This window comes from Hyperoodon ampullatus (genome assembly GCF_949752795.1).
Source record: "Hyperoodon ampullatus genome assembly, chromosome: 9".
Classification (NCBI taxonomy): domain Eukaryota; kingdom Metazoa; phylum Chordata; class Mammalia; order Artiodactyla; family Ziphiidae; genus Hyperoodon; species Hyperoodon ampullatus.
In genome coordinates, this window is record NC_136922.1 from 71,972,108 (window position 1) to 71,996,573 (window position 24,466).

At 38.6% G+C, this 24,466-nt stretch overlaps 1 protein-coding gene across 1 annotated transcript in view; it reads left to right on the forward strand.

The window, feature by feature from the left end:
- Positions 1–24,466, forward strand: part of ZNF277 (zinc finger protein 277) — a gene marked incomplete at its 5' end in the record, with an annotated part of 117,435 nt that overhangs the window by 77,264 nt on the left and 15,705 nt on the right. The window contains 3 exon segments of the mRNA XM_079710923.1: positions 13,464–13,555; positions 18,272–18,382; positions 20,628–20,760. Coding sequence (XP_079567049.1) covers positions 13,464–13,555; positions 18,272–18,382; positions 20,628–20,760 — 336 coding nt within the window.

The following is a 24,466-nucleotide window of genomic DNA, read 5'->3' on the forward strand; positions in this document are numbered from 1 at the left end:
ATAGCTTCTCTTTTCTTCAGTGTAAATTATTTTGCAGTCTCCCATAGCCACCTTTCCATTTTTAAAAGTCCTCCTCTTCTTGCCTAGGCTGGATTCCCTTTTATCTTTAATACAAATAGAAATAAGGCTTTTCTAGCTCTCACGTGTTTAACTCTTGCATTTTTTTGTTCTGTATTTCAACTTCTCTTTTTGTCATTGTGATGACCTATTCCATGTAAATGATAAATCTGTATAATTTTTTTCTCTACTAGTTAATTTTTTAAAGATGTTCTGTCTATTCTGTTTCTTGCTTACTCTTCAAAAGCCACCTCACGGAGATTCAAAGTAGGAGAAATATACTGACTGTGTATCCTATGTAGCAAGCAGATGGTTATTGCCTTTATCATTGCAGTTTCAAAAAGGGTAGGATGTACTGATATCTTTCAAAAAGGTGAGATATTAGTCAGATCAAATCTCATGGATTTGGGGGAGTATATCATCATCCAGTTAAGAAATTTCTCTCTGGCTTTTTTGTTTTACTGTTTTTCTTTAGTCATTGACATGTGTTTTCTTACTCATTTAAGATGTCTTGATATTGCCATAAACTTAAGTTTCCCTCATCTCAAAATGCTGAGAACACTGGGTTTTATTGTATTTTAAGAAACTGTATTGTGTCATTGATAATCCTTGTTTTAATACAGTTATTCCTGCCTCTACATGCAACTCATCCTCATGTTTCTTTGCCCTACTCCCAATCTTTCTTCCGAGAACTTGGAGGAAACCTGTGGAAAAGAGCTGGATCCTTTTGTGTCCAAGGCTCCCAGGGACTTAGCCTTTAAAACTTCTTTAAAATTTCAGCTATTTTCTTCCTACTTGCCCTTTTCGTCTCATGCTCTGCCAAAGGTGAAATAGTTCTTGAGTCCCTGCCTCTCTTCAGAGAGCTTGTCACGTTTTGGAATTCAATTTGTCTTTTTGCCTTTTTTTTTTTTTTTAAGATATTTATTTATTTATGCATGCATGCATGCATGCATGCTGCACCGGTCTTAGTTGTGACACGCAGGATCTTCTTTGCAGCATGCAGGATCTTTTAGTTGTGGCATGCATGCAGGACTCTAGTTCCCTGACCAGGGATCGAACCCGGGCCCCCTGCATTGGGAGCACAGAGTCTTACCCTGTCCAGTCTTACCACTGGACCACCAGGGAAGTCCCTTGTCTGGTTACCTTTTGAGTTCAGCTTTTTGGAGTCAAAGTAAGTTGTGTGGGGCTTCCCTGGTGGCACAGTGGTTAAGAATCCGCCTGCCAGTGCAGGGGACATGGGTTCAAGCCCTGGTCCAGGAAGATCCCACATGCCACAGAGCAACTAAGCCCATGTGCCACAACTGCTGAGCCTACGTTCTAGAGCCCGTGAGCCACAACTACTGAGCCCATTTGCCACAACTACTGAAGCCCATGCGCCTTGAGCCTGTGCTTCGCAACAAGAGAAGCCACCGCAGTGAGAAGCCTGCATTCCACACCAAAGAGTAGTGCCCACTCACCGCAACTAGAGAAAGCCCGCACGCAGCAATGAAGACCCAATGCAGCCAAAAATAAAAATAAAATAAATTTATTAAAAAAAAAAAGACAAACATGATTGGCACAAATGTGTTTATCCCAGCTTAGCTTATAGCTACAACAGTCAAAAGTTGCGTGAAACTCAAATGGTCAACAATAGGGCAATGCTTTAATAAGTTACAGTTTATCCATATAATGGAGTATAATGACAGTAACCCCTGCTTGCCGCAACTAGAGAAAGCCCGCACGCAGCAACAAAGACCCAACACAGCCAAAAATAAAAAAGTTGTGTGTGGGTTTTTCTGTTTGTTTTTCTAGGGTGTTTTATTATCCACCTTTTTCTCATTGTAAGGATATTCTCTTGTGGCTTTCCTCATCCTAAGCAGAGTGAAATTCTTCCTCCTTCTGCTATATTTTAATTAATATCTTAGTGATTAAGTGCCACTTTTGGTTAAAGTAGATGCTCTTCCTCTTTTCATACATTCAGAAAGACATACACATATATCTGTATCTGTCTACTAAAAGAGACAATTGGCTCTACTAACTAGTTGTCGTAAATAAATTCCAAAACCTGTTATTGTTTAGTATCTAATCTTGGACTTTTGACCAAGGTATCAGTGAATATTGTATCAGTAAATTACCACATTTAGTTACCTTGGTATACATTTTGCTAGAAGTTTGTCTTTGGAATATATGCCAGCAAATTATGTCACTCACTATCAGGTGTTCTTTGGGTACATTCCTGACAACACCCCACTCACCCACCCAGTCAGGGCTAGGCAACTGGTGACACCTTCCTTAAAATTTAATCCATGTTAAAAATTGTGACCATGATAAATGAAGTACAACTTTGGAGGCTAGTAGTTGGTGTTGGGAGGGTGAGGTGGGGATTTAAAATGATTTTTCTAGGGGACTCTTTTGTCTAGTGTGTGGCTATCCCCTTGAGTCATTTTTGACAAAGAATTAAATGACTTTCCATGTCAACTCCAGTCCATGTTTAGGACTATGCAGTTTTTATAAGAGAGTGTCAACTCAGATGTCTCCTGGTTACATTCTAAGTCCAGTGGCTCTGCATCCAAGTGAGAGCTTAGAAAAGTAACATTCCAGCTACTTGACTGGAAGGACAAAGTCAAGAATATTATCAACCGATATTTATAAAAACGATGTTCAGGGGCTTCCCTGGTGGCACAGTAGTTGAGAGTCCGCCTGCCGATGCAGGGGACACGGGTTCGTGCCCCGGTCCGGGAAGATCCCACATGCCGCGGAGCGGCTGGGCCCATGAGCCATGGCCGCTGGGCCTGTGCGTCCGGAGCCTGTGCTCCGCAACGGGAGAGTCCACAACAGTGAGAGGCCCGCGTACCGAAAAGAAAAAAAAATAAAAAATAAAAACGATGTTCAGGGAAAATTGCTTAAGGAAGTTCATAATTTTTCTAGGAAATCTTAAACTCTCAACCTCCAATCAAGGGGAAGCAGGTATCTGTATTGTATCATGACAGTTCTTATCCCACCCCTCTGCGTTGCTTTCACTAAGTTTTGGGATATGCTTTGACACGAGAGACAGCTTTGGAGCATCAATATGAGAAACAGTCCATCTTGTTTGGTCTATTTATTCTTGGTATATCGCCCATTATATCACATAGTATACTTATTTTCAATGACTTCTAGCTTCCCAGCGTTAGGCCAGACTTCACAAGACTATCCTCACTTCAAACATCAGCCACAAGTTGGGGGATCCCCAGGCCACCTTCACTTCTGACCAGCTGGCTACAAATTCAAGGGGTTCCCACTAACCCCCTCAGGTTTTTAAATTTGCAGTAATGACTCACAAAACTCAGGAAAGCACTACCTTTATGATTACAGTTTTATTGTAGAAATAGGTCCAAATCAGAACCAGCCAGAGAGATACATAGGGTAAGGCCTGGGAGAGCCCCAAACACAAAGCTTCCATTGTCCCCAGGGATGTATTGCCCTTCTGGCACATCCGTGTGTGTCATACACACAGTATTGGCAACCAGGAAAGCTTACCTGAGTTTTGGTGTCCAGAGTTTTTAATGAAACTTCATTAAGCTTGATTGATTGACTAATTGACCACATGGTTAAACTCAAACTCAAGTTCCCCTCCCCTTCCTGAAGTCAGACTGATATCCTGTGGCTCAAAGCCCTAACCCACTAATCATATGGTTGGTCTTTGTGGCATGGCAGTCCCCATTCTGAGTTATCTCATTAGCATAAACTATCAGGTGGAGTCAAAGGGCCCACCAGGAATAACAGACACTCCAGCCACTCAAGAAATTCCAAGGCTTTAGAGGTTATCTCCTAGGAACAGGGGACAAAGCCAGCCAAATTCTTTGTTACACAAACTCCTGTCCATCTGTTTCCCTCATCTAAGAAAGCTGATAGCCAAATTTGAGGCCCACCTATAAGTGTGAATGTGTGGGTTTGGGTGTGTATATACGTGTACATGTATATTCTTCTTTTTATTTTTTATCTTCAATTTATGTGCCCATCCCACACAAATTTTTCTTTCTTCCTTTACTCATTTTTATGCTATATTGTTTTGTAATCACCTGAAATACTTAAATGAAATCATTCCAAATACCTCAGAGATAAATATTCTAGAAATAGAAAGCAGGAGGAATAAGGAGTTCTCCTGCCCTTCTGTGGAGCCTTTGGTCCACTGCTCCACCTTTATTAGGGACATTTGTTGTGTTCTTTATTGGAGGAGGGCAACTGGGCTCCTGGACTGAGGATTCCTGGCAGGTTCTGCCATGCTGCTGCCTTTGAGCTAGGCTGGGAGGGAACCTTTGGAGTGTGCGATTTTCTCTCATAGTCACTCATACAGCCATTTAGCCAGGAAACTATTGTGAATCTAATATGTCAGTATCAATAAAATGTTTTTGCTATCTGTAATTAATAACATCAGCCTTAGTTTTACTTCCTTATGTTAATGCAAGCAGTTTCCATTGGATTTGTCATTTAAGCATCAGTTTTTTCTTTCCTGTGTACAAATACTTACCTAAATTGACATTTTCTAAATTGCTTTTTCCCAAATTGGATGATTTTTATAATTTCCAACCTAACTCACAAATTTCATTTTCTACCTATATGTCAGTCCCCTGTGACTATGTTGCATGCCATCTGCTATGTCTACTGTTTCATTAATGTTTCCTCTGCTTTGGCTTGTGAATAAAGATAAAAGACTATGCACTGACCCCTTTACTACCATTCTTGACATTTTAAACCAATTACATAAACATACAGCTTGTTATTATGACTCTTTGCCTAATACATCAGCTGTATTCTTACAGCTATGATTTTTTGTTTTTTGTGTTTTTTTTTTTTTGCGGTACGTGGGCCTCTCACTGTTGTGGCCTCTCCCGTTGCGGAGCACAGGCTCTGGACGTGCAGGCTCAGTGGCCATGGCTCACGGGCCCAGCCGTTCCGCGGCATGTGGGATCTTCCCGGACCGGGGCACGAACCCGTGTCCCCTGCATCGGCAGGTGGACTCAACCACTGCACCACCAGGGAAGCCCACAGCTATGGTTTTTATCCAAGCCTATTTTGTAATGAAAATTTTATCTGATTTCATCAGCTGCTTTCAGAAGTCCCAACGTATAACATCTGTGACGTTCTCTTCATCCCTCTATTCTATAAATCCATGAATAAAATCTAGTATATCTACCCAGCATGGGATTTTTTAGAAAAATAAAAGCACAAAAATGGTGGCTTTGATTTGCACATCTTTGTGATGCTTTCTATGGATTGTCTCCTAATATTATATTTTTCTGTTCATAAGTGACTTCAAACATATGCTATGATTAATCCTATCAGATACCAAGCTTAACAAAGGAAGAAAGGAAGGAAGGGCAGGAGGAAAGAAAAGAAAATTTGTTGATTGCCCAAGTGTCTTCCACCCAGTTTCTTCCTCACTAACGCTTGATCAGCAGCAATCAACATGTGTGCTACAGAAGAAGGAAATACAGAATCATTAAAGCTGAGTGTTGTTTTGTCACATCATACCAAGTTAGCAGCAGTGGAAATAAGGGTGGAGGGACATGGTGGTGATGTGGCTCTCTTCTACCTAGATTCCTCCTGACTGTTCAAGGAGTCTGAGGAAGTAGAGACCATAGGAAACAGATCACCTCCATTCAACAGTTATTGCTTACTCCTGTCAATGAGGCACGGTAGGGACTACAAAGATGAACCAAGCAGTTCTGCCCCTTAGCAAACTTTTTATCTGGTGGGGTACATTACATAAAAGTAGTAAAATTAACAAGGTTTTACTAGCAGTCATCCATATACTTTAGAAGACCATTACTGAGTTGGGAAAAGTTTCCCTTTACCAGACTTCAGAGCCTAAGTCCCAGGCTGGTTAGTTTTTTGGGGTTTGTGATTTAGAGAGTGGGGGGATCAGATGGATGAAAAAAAAATTTTTTTTAAGAGGAAGGGGAGGGGGACAAAGATTTGGCAGCAGGGCACCCAACAACCAAATGAAATGTGTGAACCGAGGATGGTCTTGGTGGGAGTTGGGGAAGAGAAGAACATTAAAAGACATTATTGGGACAGTTGAAGAAATTTAAATATTGCCTGGATGTTACATACTATTTTGGAATTATTATTGATTTTCTTATGTATAATGATAGTGGCACCGTGGTTGTGTATAGGAGAAAGTCCTTATTAGAAGAGGGATGCTGAAGTATTTGAGTGAAGTGTCATGAGGTCTGCAGCTCACTTTCTTACTTTCAAATGATTCAGCAAAACAAAAGATGTTTAGTGCTAAATATATGTGTGTATAGTTGTGTGTGTGTGTGTGTTTGTGTCTGTGTTTGTGTGAAGAGAGAGGGAAGCGGTGAAATGTGAACAATTATTGAATATATATATTGAGTATAGGAATGTTCATTGTACTAGTCTTTCAACTTTCCTGTTTGTGAAATTTTTCATAATAAAAAATGGTAAGAAAATAAGAGACACTGACAGTTACGTGACTTGAATAGCTTCCAGGTTTACTAACTCATTTGGCATATCATGACATAACTGTCAGCACAGCCAATTTCAACAAATAAATGAGAACTATCTTCTTAATTTACTGAATTGATTACAACAGGATGATGAAAGCTATTATAGGATATAATAGTTGCAGAATTAAAATAATTTCTTTTTCATCTTCACATGATTTATTTTATGTATAAGTAAAATTTGATTAAAAGTATATCTATATTTTATGTTCCTATATTAAGAAATAAGAATAATTTCCTATTTGTTTTATAATGTACAGACAGACATTTCATAGAGTAGGCTTTATTAGATAAGAGGGAGAGTATGTTGCCATTATTTTATTTCTTAATATGTTTAAAGAATAAAACAAAAACAATGTTCTACTTCAATATACTTAGTTTCCTTAATTGTTGGATTTAATAATTATCATTCTAGTTCATTTTCTTATCTTGACTTGCATCTCCTGTTTCTCTCAAAAAGTCATTTTAGTGAGAAACATGAATTGATAGTTATGCTTTTAAGATATATACTTATTAAAAGTATATATACTGTATTAAAATGAAAGCAATTAAGTGAAAAAAAAGTAAAAACTTGTTCTCCAAATTCCTATCCCATAGCAATATAAAATTCTCTATGTAACTCTTTATATTTCTAAAAATTATCAGTTGTGAGTTTTTAAAAAAAACAGCTACTTTAGAACTTTTAAATTAATAACCAATAATAAATTCCATTTTTTAGGATAGTTTACATATACAGTAGGCTATTACCTTTGTTTAAATAAATATCAACTTACTATTGCTGTAGAAACCTCTCCATTTTATAGTCTATATGAAGTGCCAGTCCTATATGAATAAGAGATAATCAATTGTTTTATAAACTCCTCTCCTTTGAGAATTTCATTTTGATTTTCAGGAGAGCATTCAGATTTGTAGTGTGTTTGTTGTTGCACTGGGGGTGTAAATTTAGTTATCATGTATTATTAAGACTCTACAGTAATAAATTGTATACATATGACATAAAGAAGCTCATGTTCTCTTAGAAGAGATGGTTGGGACATAGTTTTCTTTGAAGACCAAGCAATATAGATGTCTATGGAACACTACATACTGTGGTGGCAAAAGAAGATACTTGTAGCACAGAAGTGGTCAGGGTCAGTCCACTTTATGATTTGTAGAGTGTTTCAGAAGCGATTTAGAGATCACCAGAACCTAAATCCTAGAGAAGTGGCATGCTCAAGGCCACATTTAGAGCTAGTTAGTCACAAAACCAGGACAAGAATACACATCTCCTGAGTCCCCATCAGTTGTTGTTCCCACTCACCACAGAGATGTAGTGTTTGAACTGAGCTCTGAAGGATTAGGGAAGAGAACTCCAGTTGGCAAAGATGGATGAAAAAAAGAGAGAACAGTTACTCCAGACCATTGAGTGGCCTGAGGAATCACAATAAGTAATTGAGAACTGCTATTGAGAAGAGTAATACACAGATTATAGCAGATGTTCTTGTTTTTCCCTGTAATAGAGTTTATATGGGAAGCAATGCAAGAGAAGTCTTTTAAAAACCTAGAGTAGAATCAGGTACAAAGCAATGTGAATGCCATTCTAAAGATTGTGGATTTTATTCAGTAGAAAACAGGGAGCTATTTCATGTTACTTTAAGTACCAGTTCTAATTGTTTCATTTTCAGATATAGTCATACATATTTATATACTAGGTTTTTTTTTTTTAAGGTCCATTTACAATCAGATTTTGACTTCCATCTCTCTGGACATGCTTCAGATAAACTTACTTTTTAAATGTGTGTGTACAGGGAAAGTCTTTCCTATAAATCTATCCATCTGGTAACTGGTAACCTCAGTAGATCCAAGTAGCACAGAAGACAGAAATCAGAGAAAAAGCATCCCTATGAGGTAAAAATAACTTCCACAAAGCTCATCCAAATACTGGGAGCTACTCTTTCTCAGATACCAAACAAATTTGACTTAATTTTATCCATAGAATTTGATTATCTATTTTTCTTTAGCTGGATTTTAGGAATTCCTATAATCTTGTTCTAGCTTAAGGAGAAAAACAGGAGGTCTATGCAGAGGATAGCAAATGAAAAGGAGGTGTAGATGGCAGAGCCAATTGGTGGATACAGAAGTAGACTCACTGACAGTGATGACCATAAAAGAGTGAGAAGGAAGGACAACCAGAAGAGCACAACAGTTTAGAGTCATTTGTAGGGACAAAGAGATCCTGAAAGTAAATTGATACGTTACAGTACAATATAGTAGTAATTGTTCATAGCAAGGACCCTACATCATACAGAAAAGGTTAAATCATATCTCAAGTTTTGAAAGTAGGGAAAACATGAGAGGTGTCTTGGAAACCATTTTGTGTAAAACTATTAACCCTTTAAATACCAAATTGAAATTTCTACGATCAAGAAAATCTACTTAGCCAGTATACCTCTTTTTATAATTGTCAGAAATAAGGCATGATCACATTTGTATATATTATCTCTCCTGTTATTTTACCATGTTCTAAAGCCTCAAATGCTGAGAAGTAATCCATCTAAGACTGATCTAAATGAAGTTTTTGTGTGGATATTTTGTAAGAAAGATTTTTATGTTGCCCTACCTTTCCAGATATCTATCCCCTGGATTCTGAACTTGTTTGTTCACTAAATAGAAAGGTTATTGTTATATGCTATGTGTCTAGATATGCTACAGTGGGTACGTTCTGAGAAAAAAAAAGCAAATGTGCTATCCAGATATGGCACCAAGTAGCTTTGTAGCTTTAAACAGGTCACCCTAATATCTCTTTATAGGCAGTTAGTCCATAGTTTCATGAGGTCCCTTTCAGTTCTCAAATTCTAAAATGCCAGTACTGAGCAGCATTGGTCAGAAGGAAATCTTACTGGAGAGGTTAGATGTGGTTAGTAGAAATAGAATGTTAATGGGGAGACAGGAAAATAGCCAAGAAAGAATAGGTAGTGTATTCATGTTATTGCAACCACAAGAGTCAAATATGGCAAGAATACAAGTTGGAGCTGAACAGTTACAGCAGAGAATCCAACCAAAGCTGAACTACCTGGTGGCCATGTCCATTTTTCCCAATTATAGAACTCTTTCTTACATTGATGTTATTAAAATGAGAAAAGTCTTATGCAAATGAAATAAACAGAAAGCAGAGATGAAACAACAAATGGTTTAAGTAGCTCCCCTTGGTGGAAGGTCTGGGAAAGAGTTTAAAAAGAGTTTGTGCAGTGAACAAAAGGCAGATCTTGAAAGAATGAACTTAGATAAAAATGAAAGGAGTTGTATGGAACCTGCCAGATTAGGGATGACACAGGTACTCTAGAGCCCTTGTCTCTCTTACTGTGGTTGTAGGTAGTGCAGATAAACTAGCAGAGAATTCACAGTGCTACCTCATCACCATGTGAGACAAGCTCCAGAATGCGAACAAAAGAACAGTGTGGTTTTAGTTGCTTGCCATTAAAAAGTGGCTTCTTGGGGACTTCCCTGGTGGCGCAGTGCGTAGAAATCCGCCTGCACAGGTTCGAGCCCTGGTCCGGGAAGATCCCACATGCCACGGAGCAACTAAGCCCATGAGCCACAACTACTGAACCTGCGCTCTATGAGCCCACGTGCCACAACTACTGAAGCCTTCACACCTAGAGCCCATGCTCCGTAACAAGAGAAGCCACTGCAATGAGGAGCCCATGCACCACAACGAAGAGTAGCCCCCCGCTCGCTGCAACTAGAGAAAGCCCGCATGCAGCCAAAAATAAATTAATTAATTTAAAAAAAAAAAGTGGCTTCTTGCTTTAGTGCCCTGTCTACTCCATGCTCCTTCTAATTCACCAAAATGTAAATTAGGCTCTCTTAAGAAGAATCAATTTATACACAACTTTAGGTGTCTACACTCAGGTTGTGCAGTTCAGGGTCAACTGATAAAACTTAAATTTGGCCAAAGAAAACTGTAGATGGCTTAGTATCACTCTGGTTTAGACTCACAAATCTGTTATATTTGTGCTGAGTCAAAACCAAGGAAATATTAAGTTGAATAAGATTTTTCTTTAGCCAACTTTGGGTTATATCATCACCAGCCTGAGAAATATGAGACGATGATTTTTAATAAGCATTAACAGGTCTTGTAGGCTGAAAACGGGAGCAGGCAGAGAAAGTATTGCTCAGCCTTACTGTGGGATATTTATAGTGATCTTTATCAAGAGCTTTATCTATTGGGTTTTTGGTTTTGCGGCTACCAAAGTTGTAGATATAGGGCTCTGAAATGTGTTTTCTCTTTTTTAGTCAAACTATACATGTTTGTAAAAGTTCGGTTTTCCTTTAATTTGACTTTTACTGTCACTTTCAGTTTTTATGTAAAATTCACTTAAAAAGCAATAATTAAAATTGTCTGATACATCAACCTTACTCCCTTTATTTCTTTTGCTTTTATCTATCCACTTGCTGCCAGCATAAAGCCCTAAACTTCATGAAGTAAACAGTGTTCTTTTATATTTGCTGTGTGCCTGAAGTGTTGAGCAAGGTCTCTGCATTCTGTATGTCAGAGCTCCAACATATTGAGTGCTGTAATTTCCAGAATCCCCATTAAGCTTCACAGCCCCTGTAAACTCCTCTGTAAAGTCTCACAGAGTCCTGCTCTATACATGTACAGCTCAGTATTTGGACCAAGGTAAAAAGAATCCCAGTCCAGGTTTCTTGAGCTCCTCTTCTGCAGCTCTCTTCTTTCTAGTACCTCGTCCCACAAATTCCTCTTGCTTTTGTATCCTGAATGCCAGTCTTTTTTTTTTCTCCACCAAGTGAGGTAGATAGATATATAACCTTCATTTGGGTTTAACTTCCCTATGTTGCAGTTTGGAAAACACTACCCAACAGAAAACTGGCAGTGTATTATTTTTTTTGCTCATCGATCACAGCCATGTGCTATTATCCATTTTCTTTTTTTTTTGTGGTGGGGGCGCTGTGTTGGGTCTCCATTGCTACACGTGGGCTTTCTCTAGTTGCAGTGAGCGGGGTCTACTCTTCGTTGTGGTGTGCGGGCTTCTCACTGTGGTGGCTTCTCTTGTTGCGGAGCACGGACTCTAGGCACACAGGCTTCAGTAGTTGTGGCACATAGGCTCAGTAGTTGTCACTCGCAGGCTCTAGAGTGCAGGCTCAGTAGTTGTGGCGCACAGGCTTAGCTGCTCCGCGGCATGTGGGATCTTCCTGGACCAGGGCTCGAACCTTTGTCCCCTGCACTGACAGGCGGATTCTTAACCACTGAGCCACCAGCGAAGTCCCTATTATACATTTTCTGAAAAAAGATAAGATATATGAAGCAATTTGTTTTACAGTAGTTTACAAGGGGAGGAGAAGTGTTATATCCATTATTTCATCATGGCTGAAACCAGAAGTTGATTGAATTGATTTTTATCCTGGCAGCTTCTTAATTTTTTTTCTTCAGTGGATTAATATTTATAAATGTTTGGTGATACATTTCCAGAAATGCCACATGGAATTTATTAAGCTTCTAGATACAAGCTCATTTTTTATACTGTCCTACAAATATTTACAGAATCAGCAATAAACTTTATGAAGTTCGTATTTTGAGTTTCGTGTTATAAGAGTAGCTGGAGAGTCGTATGCAACTGTAAAATAAGAACAGCATAAAGACTTTCTTTTAATTTCAAAGAGTTTTCATATCCATTCAGAAGATAAAAGCAAGCAAAAGAGATGATGGTAAAGCAAGTTACCAGTTATTGGGGAATTGACATCAGGTGAGCTTATTAGTTACCAGGGAAACCAGTAGAGGGGCACACCCCTCAGCGCCCCTTTGATGAGAACAATCACTAGCTGGGGCCTGGGGCAAATACACAGGAAGGTCAGTCATGTGCGTAGGGTATAGGTGAAGCAGGCACTGGTTGGGCAGGGGATGTACAGAGAGCAAGAGAACAGCCATCTTGAGTGGCCTGACCATACACATGCACAATTTGAATTCTTTACATAAATTTCTGATCTAATCCTATAAACAATGCTATGAGGTAATATTTTCATTTTCATCTTAAAATTGAGAAAACTGAGTATTAAAGACATTAAATAAAATATTGAGTACAGGTGAGAGCCAGATTCAAATCTAGTTCTGTTTTATGTTTCAGAGTCTGAGCTCTTAACTATTGTATTGTAGTCCAGAAATGACTACATGGCAGAAATGGGAATCAAGTTGGACCTTAAAGAACAGTTAATGTTTGTAAGAGTGAAAAAGCAAAGAGAAATAAAATCACCTCATGGAAAAACAATGTGTAGAAGAACCACCCTGATTAGAATAGTTACCAGTGTATATTTTAAATTATTTGAGTTGGAGAGTAACAGGATAATTGTACATGAAAATAATTTTAAGAAGTTTTTCTAGCAACAAAAGAGAGGATGGATATGATAGAAAAAAAGGATTGAAATAAGGCAGACCCTCTTAAGAGACTTACTTATAGTAATCTCATAATGACTGATTAAAGACTGGATTCAGGGTGATGGCATTGGAAATGGTGGAGAGAAGTAATATGAAAGACAGTCCAAGTGAAAGATTGATCAGAACTTGATTACAAACTAAACTGAGAATTACAGAAAGGAGCACATTTTTGCTTTTGGAAGAGAGTGAGGTTGGGAGATGATTAATAAAGACAGGAGGAAGGACAGAGTAGTGAAGGATGGTGAGACCCTATTGACTTCAAGTTTCCTACATAGCTATCCTAATGGTATGTTGTCTGGCATTTAACAGTATAGACTTGGAGTTTAGGTACAAGGACAGGAATGGAGAAATTCAAAATATCATCAGTGTTCACACACTTCCTTTATGCTTCTACCCCAATTTCCTCCCATCCAGACTATGACATTTTTCATTAGCTAACTATGGATTTATTAAAGATAATATCATATATCTGTGTTTCTACTTTACAGAAAGAAATTCTGGAACAACAGCAACAAGAACGAAATGATAACAATTTTCAAGGCAGTTGTATGTTTTGCAATGAGGCATTCCTCGGAAACAGGTAGCAATATGTATGTCTTTAAATGTTACTGTTTTTCATCTGAAGACTTACCAAAACATCCACAATGGCAATATAGACTAAGTTCTATGGATTGGCTCAGAACCCTTTCATATATCCACAGGAATTTTTTTTTTAATTCACCAGACATCAAAGATGGAATGTAGTTGCTCTAAGCAGAGTAGGGGGATAAATTTTTTAAATGCCAGAAATAGAATTGTGTTTAATGTTGTAGGGCTTTTTAAATTGTCCAACAGTCAAGACCACATGCAGCAAACTACAACAGACGTGCCCTTCTGTATTAACCTGTTAACTCTAAATCTTTGGCTGGGACTTCCCTGGCAGTTCAGTGGTTAAGGCTCTGTGCTTCTACTGCAGGGGCCACAGGTTTGATCCCTGGCTGGGGATCTAAGATCCCAAATGGTGAGCCGAATGGACAAAAAAAAAATCCTTTAGCAGTTTTTGGTGTTTCACTTTTGAACATTAAAAATGATAAAGATCTAAGGGGGAAAAAAATGGGGAATTGGTAATTCTGTCACCAACACCAACTGGCCCAAAACCAACTGGTGTGCTGTAATTCAGTTCTAATGCTAACCACCCAGAGTTAGCATCAGACTCTACAGGTTTAAGGGCATCATCCCCAACAAGCCTGCCCACACTTTAGACACCAGCCACAAGTTTAGTGGTTCCCCAGGACACCTGCACTTTTGACCAACTGGCTACAAATTCATGGCTTCCCACCAATAATTTGCATAGGTTCATTAATTCACTAGAATGGCTCACAAAACTCAGGAAAGTGTTTATCATAAAGGATACAGATGAGGAACAGTTAAATGAAGAGACACATAGAGCAGGGTCTGGATGGGTCTTGAACACAGAGCTTCTATGCCTTCTCCTCAAAGAATGAGGATGTATCATCCTCCTGGCACATCAGTGTGTTTACCAACCAAGAATCTTCACTGAGCTTTGGTATCCAGAATTTTTACATGCTTCATTATGTAAGCATGATTGATTTAATTATTGAACTTAATCTCTGGCCCCTCTCTCCTTTCTGGAGTTCAGGGTGGCTCTAAGTCCCAACCCTTTGATCACATTGTTAGTCTTTCTGGTAACCAGTCCCCATCCTGAAGCTTTCTAGAGGCCTACCACAAGTCACTTTATTAGGAAAGGTAATCTTATCATAGAGAAATTCCAAGGATGTTTGAAGCTCAGTGCCTGGAACCAGGGACAAAGACCAGACAAATTTCTTTTTATGCAACAGTAATATTTACAAATGTACATCCTCTAGGAAATGGGAATGGTTTCAGTGACAGCATACAATGGACAATCAGAAAAATATCATTCTTCTACCCACTTGAAAGAAAGCAGTCTTTAGTTTCTAAAAAAAAAGAAAAGCCTAGCACAAACTGACATCGTTGTCTGAAAAAACATTGAAGAGGAGAGGATAGCTATTTGTTTGAATTTAGAAAACGGTTTGGATGAAGCATCAATGTTGAAAACACCAGTGATGAAGATTTGATTCTCATCTAGATCAGTTAGCATAGAGAAAAATCTGTGCCAAGGTCACTAATTATGCTTCTAACCCTGTCAGTTTCAAAGGGCTTTATGGGGATGGCAGTGAGGACCACCTCACTATCAAAAAGTTTACCAAGCATTGCTGCTTCTTTTTAGCATGTTATTTCTGATTTTATGTTAAAACTATTATTAACCTAGTGAGGAGACGTGTGATTATTATTAGGAATCTCTAGTATTAAAAAGCTATAAATATTTTTATATTTACATAAAGTTTATTTTATAAAAATATTTTATATTTATATAAAGCTTAAGTTTTTATGATAAATGTAGGGACTGATGTGATTTGAAGTATTTGTCCATATGATATGAAATTCTGATAATATTGGTATTTCAATTTACTGAATATTGGTGCCCCTGTAATTCCTAATATAATCCTCCTGTTCTTTTCTACCTGTATCTGTATTCTCTGTTGACTGGGGTGACATGGGAATTAAGTGAACTCCTCAGTAGTTTTGATTGACTATGTCATTGTTCTCTAATAAATTAAATTTTTAAGAAATTAACCAATGACAAAGATAAGCAGCATCTCATTTTTATAAAATGTCCCCTTCTACAGTTCTTGTTTATGAAAAGGTCAGTTTATAATAAAAGATTAAAGATATAACCTGATTCCAGCTATGTACTTTATTAGCAATATTTTGGGGTTATATTTGTGTCCTCCCAGCCTAGGGACATAAAAAGAATAGAAAGACAGGGGCTTCCCTGGTGGCGCAGTGCTTGAGAGTCCGCCTGCCGATGCAGGGGACACGGGTTTGTGCCCCGGTCCGGGAAGATCCCACATGCCGCGGAGCACCTGGGCCCATGAGCCATGGCCGCTGAGCCTGCGCGTCCGGAGCCTGTGCTCCACAACGGGAGAGGCCACAGCAGTGAGAGGCCCGCGTACCGCAAAAAAAAAAAAAAAGAATAGAAAAACAAAGGACATGGGTTAATGATAAGGATAGAAGAATAAGTACTTTCTTGCTATCCTACATCTATTTCCCCTCTCCTATACACTTTTGACTCTGGAATGTATGAAGCTATTTCTTTCAGCCTTAATCTAAAATGTGTCTCCTGGGGCCTCCCTGGTGGCGCAGTGGTTGAGAGTCCGCCTGCCGATGCAGGGGACGTGGGTTCGTGCCCTCGTCTGGGAAGATCCCACATGCCGTGAAGCGGCTGGGCCCGTGAGCCATGGCCGCTGAGCCTGCGCGTCCGGAGCCTGTGCTCCGCAGCGGGAGAGGCCACAACAGTGAGAGGCCCGCGTACCGCAAAAATAAATAAATAAATAAATAAAAATTAAAATAAAAATAAAATGTGTCTCCTGTAAACAGCATATAGTTGGATCACGTTTTTTAATCCATTCTGCTAATTTCTGCTTTTTGGTTGGAGTGTCTAATTTATGTTTAATGTAATTACTGATGAGATGGGATTTACTTAGACCATTTTGCTGTTTGTTCTATGTTTTTAAGTTTTTTTTTTTTATTTCTCCCCTCCATTACTGCCTTCTTTTTTGTTAAATAGGTATTTTCTAGTGTACCATTTTTATTCCCTTGTTTCTTTTACTATATTTTTTGAGTTATTTTCTTAGTGGCCCATTCACTATCCACTACAATTCACTAGAGATTACAATTAACATTTTATTTATTTTTTATTTTTTTATAAATTTATTTATTTTTGGCTGCACTGGGCCTTCATTGCTGTGCATGGGCTTTCTCTAGTTGCAGCGAGCAGGGGCTACTCTTCATTGTGGTGCGCAGGCCTCTTATTGCAGTGGCCTCTCTGGTTGCGGAGCACAGGCTCTAGGCATGCAGCCTCAGTAGCTGTGGCACAAGGGCTCAGTAGTTGTGGCTCGCAAGCTCTAGAGCGCAGGCTCAGCAGTTGTGGCGCATGGGCCTAGCTGCTCCACGGCATGTGGGATTCTCCCAGACCAGGGCCCAAACCCATGTCCCCTGCATTGGCAGGCGGACTCCCAACCACTGTGCCACCAGGGAAGCCCCTAACGTTTTAACGTAAAACAATTGAGTTCAGATTAATACCAACGTAATTTCAACAGTATACAAAAACTTTGCTCCAACATAGCTAGCTCCTTCACCACTCCTTTGTGCTATTGTTGTCATACAAACTACATCTTTATACATTATAAGCTCATTAACATGTCTTTAAAATCGTTACTTCATGCAGTTATTTTTACATCAGATATGGGAAGAAAAGATTTGTAAACAATAATTCATTTAATATTGCCTTTTATATTTGACTGTAATTTTACTGGAGCTTTTTACTTCTTTATGTATATTTGAGTTACTATCTAGCATCCTTTCATTTTAGCCCAAAGGACTTCTTTTAGTTTCTTGTTGGGCAGATCTGTTAGCAGTGAATTTTCTCAGGTTTTATTATCTGGGACCTGTCTTGATCTCATCTTCATACTTTTTCTTGGTATGGGTCTCTCTGATTTATTATACTTGAAGTTTATTGGGCTTCTTCTGTTTGGATTAATGCTTTCCATCAAATTTGGGAAGTTTTTGGCCATTATTTCTTCAAATATTCTTTCTTCCCCTATCTTTCTTTGCCTTTTGGGAATCCTATTATACAGATGTTGGTAGATGGGATGGTGTCTGAGGCTCAGTTTATTTTTCTTCATTCTTTTTTCTTCTATTCCACAGACTAGAAAATCTAAATTGATCTTCAAGTTCATTGATTCTTTTTTCTGCCAGTTCAGTTTTTCTTTTGAGACCTTCTAGTGAATTTTTCATTTCAGTTACTGTACATTTCATCTCCAGATTTGTATGTTTTTTTTTAATTTCTGTCTTTTAATAGTATCCTCTTTTTTATAAGATATTATTCTCATACCTTTTTTTGATTCTTTAGACATGGTTTTCCTTAATTCTTTACACATATTCTTATCGTCTGATTTAAAGTCTTTGTCTGACAAGTCCAACATTTGGGCTTCCTCAGCAACAGTCTCTGTTGACTTTCTTTTCATATGATAGTATTTATATGCATACTTACTTTATAACATGTCACTCTTTCATAGCCCAAATGTGTGTTTCAGTGTTTAACCTTTGCTTGTACTTCTAATTAGTGTTGTTATCATTATACAAACACTGCTCATGACCTGATTTGTTCCTAGATAAGTTATAAATAATTCACATTGCTCAAATTTCTTCCTAGATCTGTTCTTTTGAACCACATGGCCAGAGAACACACTTTCAACATTGGGTTGCCAGACAACATTGTAAACTGCAATGAATTTCTGTGTACATTACAGAAAAAGCTTGACAAGTAAGTACTTTTTTATGAAACATGACCTGAAGCTGTCTCAATCTTGGATTCTGTTGTGAATTTTTAAAAATTAATTTAATAGTCAGAAGTAACTCAAGAAATGGAATTTTCTCATTTCTCGTGTTGGAGGAGTTCACATTTTGTATGACAATCCTTATTTTTTGTAGATCATATTGCCTTTTAGTAGTTTTAAAATATAAATGTCATATATACCAAACAATGTATATGCCATTATAAGGTATATTATTATATAGGGTATGAAAAATATACTTAACCAGCCTAAGAAAGAGAATGTTATTATTTCCTTTGAATCTCCCTGTGTGCCCTTCCTCATTAGTATCTCCCCCAGAAACCACTATTCTTCATTTCAGATTCATAATTTCTTTACTTTTCTCTATAATTTTTCTACACATTTAGTAAAGTAAATATATTGTCAAGGGGCTTCCCTGGTGGCACAGTGGTTGGGAGTCCGCCTGCCGATGCAGGGGACACAGGTTCGTGCCCCGGTCTGGGAGGATCCCACATGCCGCGGAGTGGCTGGGCCCGTGAGCCATGGCCGCTGAGCCTGTGCTCCGGAGCCTGTGCTCCGCAGGGGGAGAGGCCACAACAGTGAGAGGCCCGCCTACCACAAAAAAAAAAAAAAAAAAAAAAAAAAATATTGTCACATTGCTAGTTGTTATTCAGTTTTATGTGAAACATAACATACTGATTGCATTCTTTTACCTTTTAGTATTTATTCACATTTATATATCATAACACTCCACTTTTCTCAAGGTCATATTCTGACAACCGTGAGTATCTAGAGTTTAGCTTGTAGAAATAGGGAAGGAAATTCTCTACATCACCAAAATGGCTTTCAAAAATCTATCCTCTTTTCTTTCTAGGAAAGGGCCCAAGATTTTACTCTCAAAACCTAGCTTTATTCATTTAATATAATACTAATGAATGTGGTATCTCAGACCACAACATTTGGAGCAATAACATTGAGAAAGAAATACCCATTATAAAAAGTTCTGAATTCAAATTCTGGTGTCAACAGTACATTAAAACAAGTCTCTTCACTCTTTTATTGAATGACCCTTCATTTATAAAATAATACCAGGTGTGCTTTCTAGCAAGATTAGCAGTAATGATATCCCTTATCAACTTATTGCCTATAAATTGTTTACTATAAAAGAATATAGTTACTTCTGTGGCATAAGAAATAATTGAAAGGGTGTTTAGTAAAGATGAAAAAGAATTCAGAATAGAAGCAACAACTGATTTCAGTCATTTTGTTGTTGAACCCAAGTTCATGTGCCCAACAAACAGTGAAGCCAAACAAACCAAACATCAGAGTTTTGGTTTTTGAATACGTTTTCATGTATACTTATTCTGTGTTACTCCAGAAAGTGGAACTCTAATGACTGTTGGGTAATCCAGGCAGTATCAATTGTCAAGCTTAGTATGAGAAAGACATTTTGTCAGTAATCTGTTCAAAACTGGTCATTACTGCCTCATTAGGTAATGAATTCCCAGTCAGTGGAAATATTCTAGCAGAAGATACATGTGAATGATAAGATAGTAAAAATAGCACTTACTGTATGCTATGAATGTGCTAGGTATTTTACTTATATATATATCAATAAACATGTATACATATATTTATATTTTGTGTGAATTATTCTCATGATTATGAATTTATGTGCATATATATGTATACATTATTGTAAAGATTCTCTAAAATGTAGGTTTTATCATCAGGTTAGAGAGCAGAAAATGAGTGGTAACAGAGGGGTCAAGTAACTTGACGAAGTCCCACAGCTGGCACTAGGAATCAGACCTGCAAATTAGGTCACAGGATATACCAAACCATGGACTAATTGTTATACTCAGTGGAGGCAACCAATGCTAGTTATCATATATTTATTTGAAGAACATACCTACATTTTCATTTTTAGAATAGGTAATTCGATTAGTAAAGCACCAAAATCATTTTTGGATAATTGCTATCTATATCACAGTTTTAACTAAATAGCCAAGTTGGCCAAGTTAGCCAACTACAAAATAAACCACAGCATGCATCCTCTAAAGCCAAATGAATAAAATGAGAGGGATTCCAGAAGGATATCTTACCCCATTTGAAGATTCTGTGAGTCCTAAAATGAATGAATATAAGACCCAATAATAATAATAATAATAATAAAGGGCTATTGCAACAATTCGAGAGACTTATTTAATCTCAGCATTTTTGTCTTTCTTGTAGCTTGCAGTGCTTGTACTGTGAGAAGACCTTCAGGGACAAAAATACACTTAAAGATCACATGAGGAAAAAACAGCATCGTAGGATCAATCCTAAGAACAGAGAATATGACCGATTTTATGTCATCAATTATTTGGTAAGGCTTTCTTTTCTCTTCATAATTTACAATTTGATTGCATATCTACAAACATCAAAATGTAATTGAGGGGTTCTTTCAAGCAATGATTATCTTTAAAATGGTTAGTTTACAAAGCGTAACTCGATTTGATTTGTCATTGATTTGCCAGATGTTTATATAGTAAAAAGGTCATGTCTCTACAGCTCACAGTGATCTTGATAAAATAAATAAATAAATAACCATAAATACCTGGATAGCCATGCATTGCCCCTCATTGATTGTCCATTACCATGAGTACAGGGACTTCTGTACTCTACTCAAAAGACGTTGACCTCTGGATGTGCCAGATGCTATGCTAGATAAATGTTTACAGACAGTCTCTTCACTCATTCCTTTTTCCCCCATTAAAATATCTTCCCCTTTCCCATCAAATAAATAATAAAAAATTCTCTTTTTCATTCTCTTGGGCCAGCTTATTTTTAATGGAAATTTTAGAGAAACCAAGTGATTTCACTCATCAGAGGACTTTCATTTTTTGGACTAATAGGATGGATTAATGGGACTAGCATGTCAAAGATTTTAAATACTTTCAAAGCTCTCCTAGGCCAGAAACCTCAGTACCATTTGCTGGCCTCTGTAGGTTACAGTCCTTTTTATTTAAGAAGACGTATTCAGTTGGAGACAAATGTCCATCTCTACAGGGGCATTTGGAAATTTAAGAAGGGAATTTTGATTGACACAATGACTGGAGAGTTCCCCCAGTCTGCTGATTTTTTAGCTATACATAACAAAGGAGGGAAACTGTTGCAGGAAGGGACACCCCTTCCAGGGCTGAGACTGGGCTCTTATCTAACACTCAGAAATGTATTGTCCAAGGAGACACATGTGCTGACAAAGCAAGAGACTTTAGTAGGAAGAGGCACCTGGGTAGAGAGCAGCAGAGGGAACCCAGGAGAAGTACTCTGCCATGCGGCTCACAGTCTCAGGTTTTATGGTGATGTGGTTAGTTTCCGGGTTGTCTCTAGCCAATCATTCTGACTCATGGTTCTTCCTGGTGGCGTGCACATCTCTCAGCCAAGATCGATTCCAGCAAGAAGGATTCTGGAAGGTTGGTAGGACATATGGACTGGCATCTCCTCTCTCCTTTTGACCTTTCTCAGATTCTTCCAGTTGGTGGTACTTTGTTACTTCCACGTTGCTTACCAGGATCTCCTGTTGTACAATAAGTTATGCAGGTGGTTATCGTGCCTATCCAGGGTGGGCAGATTCAGTCAGTGCTTCCCTAACAAAACTACTCATGAAAAGAGAGGGAGTTAAGTAGTTCTCCAGTAGAATTGAAAGAAAGATGGGCCCTGAACCAAGATGGCAGAGTAGAAGGACGTGCTCTCACTCCCTCTTGCGAGAACAACAGAATCACAACTAGCTGATGGACAGTCATTGACAGGAAGACACTGGAACTCACCAAAAAAGATACCCTACATCCAAAGACAAAAGAGAAGCCACAGTGAGGCGGTACAAGGGGCACAATCATAGTAAAATCAAATCCCATAACTGCTGGGTGGCTGACTCACAGGCTGGAGAACACTTATACCACAGAAGTCCACCCACTGGAGTGAAGGTTCTAAGCCCCATGTCAGGCTTCCCAACCTCGGGGTCCAGCAGCGGAAGGAGAAATTCCTAGAGAATCAGACTTTGAAGCCTAGTGGGATTTCACTGCAGGATTTCAACAGTACTGGGAGAAACAGAGACTCCACTCTTTGAGGACACACACAAAGTAGTGTGCGCATCGGGACCCAGGGGAAGGAGCAGTGACCCCATAGGAGACTGAACCAGACCAACCTGCTAGTGTTGGAGGGTCTCCAGCAGAGGCGGGGGGTGGCTGTGGCTCACCGTGGGAACAAGGACACTGGCAGCAGAAGTCCTGGGTGTGAGCCCTCCCAGAGTCTGCCATTAGCCCCAACAAAGAGCCTAGGTAGGCTCCAGTGTTGGGTTCCCCCAAGCCAAACAACCAACGGGGAGGGAACCCAGCCCCACAAATCAGCAGTCAAGTGGATTAAAGTTTTACTGAGCTCTGCCGACCAGAGCAACAGTCAGCTCTACCCACCACCAGTCCCTCCCATCAGGAAACTTGCACAAGCCTCTTAGATAGCCTCATCCACCAGAGGACACATGGCAGAAGCAAGAAGAACAACAATCCTGCAGCCTGTGGAACAAAAACCACATTCACAGAAAGACAGACAAGATGAAAAGGCAGAGAGCTATGTACCAGATGAAGGAACAAGATAAAACCCCAGAAAAACAACTAAATGAAGTGGAGATAGGCAACCTTCCAGAAAAAGAATTCAGAATAATGACAGTGAAGACAATCCAGGACCTCGGCAAAAGAATGGAGGCGAAGATGGAGAAGATGCAAGAAATGTTTATCAAAGACCTAAAAAAATTAAAGAACAAACAAACAGAGACGAACAATACAATAACTGAAATGAAAACTACATTAGAAGGAATCAATAGCAGAATAACTGAGGCAGAAGAACGGATAAGTGACCTGGAAGACAGAATGGTGGAATTCACTGCTGCAGAACAGACTAAAGAAAAAAGAATGAAAAGAAATGAAGACAGCCTCAGAGACTTCTGGGACAACATTATACGCAACAACATTTGCATTATACGGGTTCCAGAAGGAGAAGAGAGAGAGAAAGGACAAGAGAAAATACATGAAGAGATTATAGCTGAAAACTTCCCTAATATGGGAAAGGAAATAGCCACCCAAGTCCAGGAAGAGCAGAGAGTCCCATACAGGATAAACCCAAGGAGAAACACACCGAGACACATAGTAATGAAACTGGCAAAAATTAAAGACAAAGAAAAATTATTGAAAGCAGCAGGGGAAAAATGACAAATAATGTACAAGGGAACTCCCATAAGGTTAACAGCTGATTTCTCGGCAGAAACTCTACAAGCCAGAAGGGAGTGGCATGATATACTTAAAGTGATGAAAGGGAAGAACCTATAACCAAGATTACTCTACCCAGCAAGGATCTCATTCAGATTCGATGGAGAAATCAAAAGTTTTACAGACAAGCAAAAGCTAAGAGAATTCAGCACCACCAAACCAGCTCTACAACAAATGCTAAAGGAACTTCTCTAAGTGGGAAACACAAGAGAAGAAAAGGACCTACAAAAACAAACCCAAAACAATTAAGAAAATGGTCATAGGAATATCGATAATTAGCTGAAACGTGAATGGATTAAATGCTCAAACCAAAAGACACAGGCTTGCTGAATGGATACAAAAACAAGACGCATCTATATGCTGCCTACAAGAGACCCACTTCAGACCTAGGGACACATACAGACTGAAAGTGAGGGGATGGAAAAAGATATTCCGTGCAAATGGAAATCAAAAGAAAGCTGGAGTAGCAATACTCATATCAGATAAAATATACTTTAAAATAAACAATGTTACAAGAGACAAGGAAGGACACTACATAATGATCAAGGGATCAATCCAAGAAGAAGATATAATATTTATAAATATATATGCACCCAGCATAGGAGCACCTCAATACGTAAGGCAACTGCTAACAGCTATAAAAGAGGAAATCGACAGTAACATAATAATAGTAGGGAACTTTAACACCTCACTTACACCAATGGACAGATCATCCAAAATGAAAATAAATAAGGAAACAGAAGCTTTAAAGGACACAACACACCAGATAGA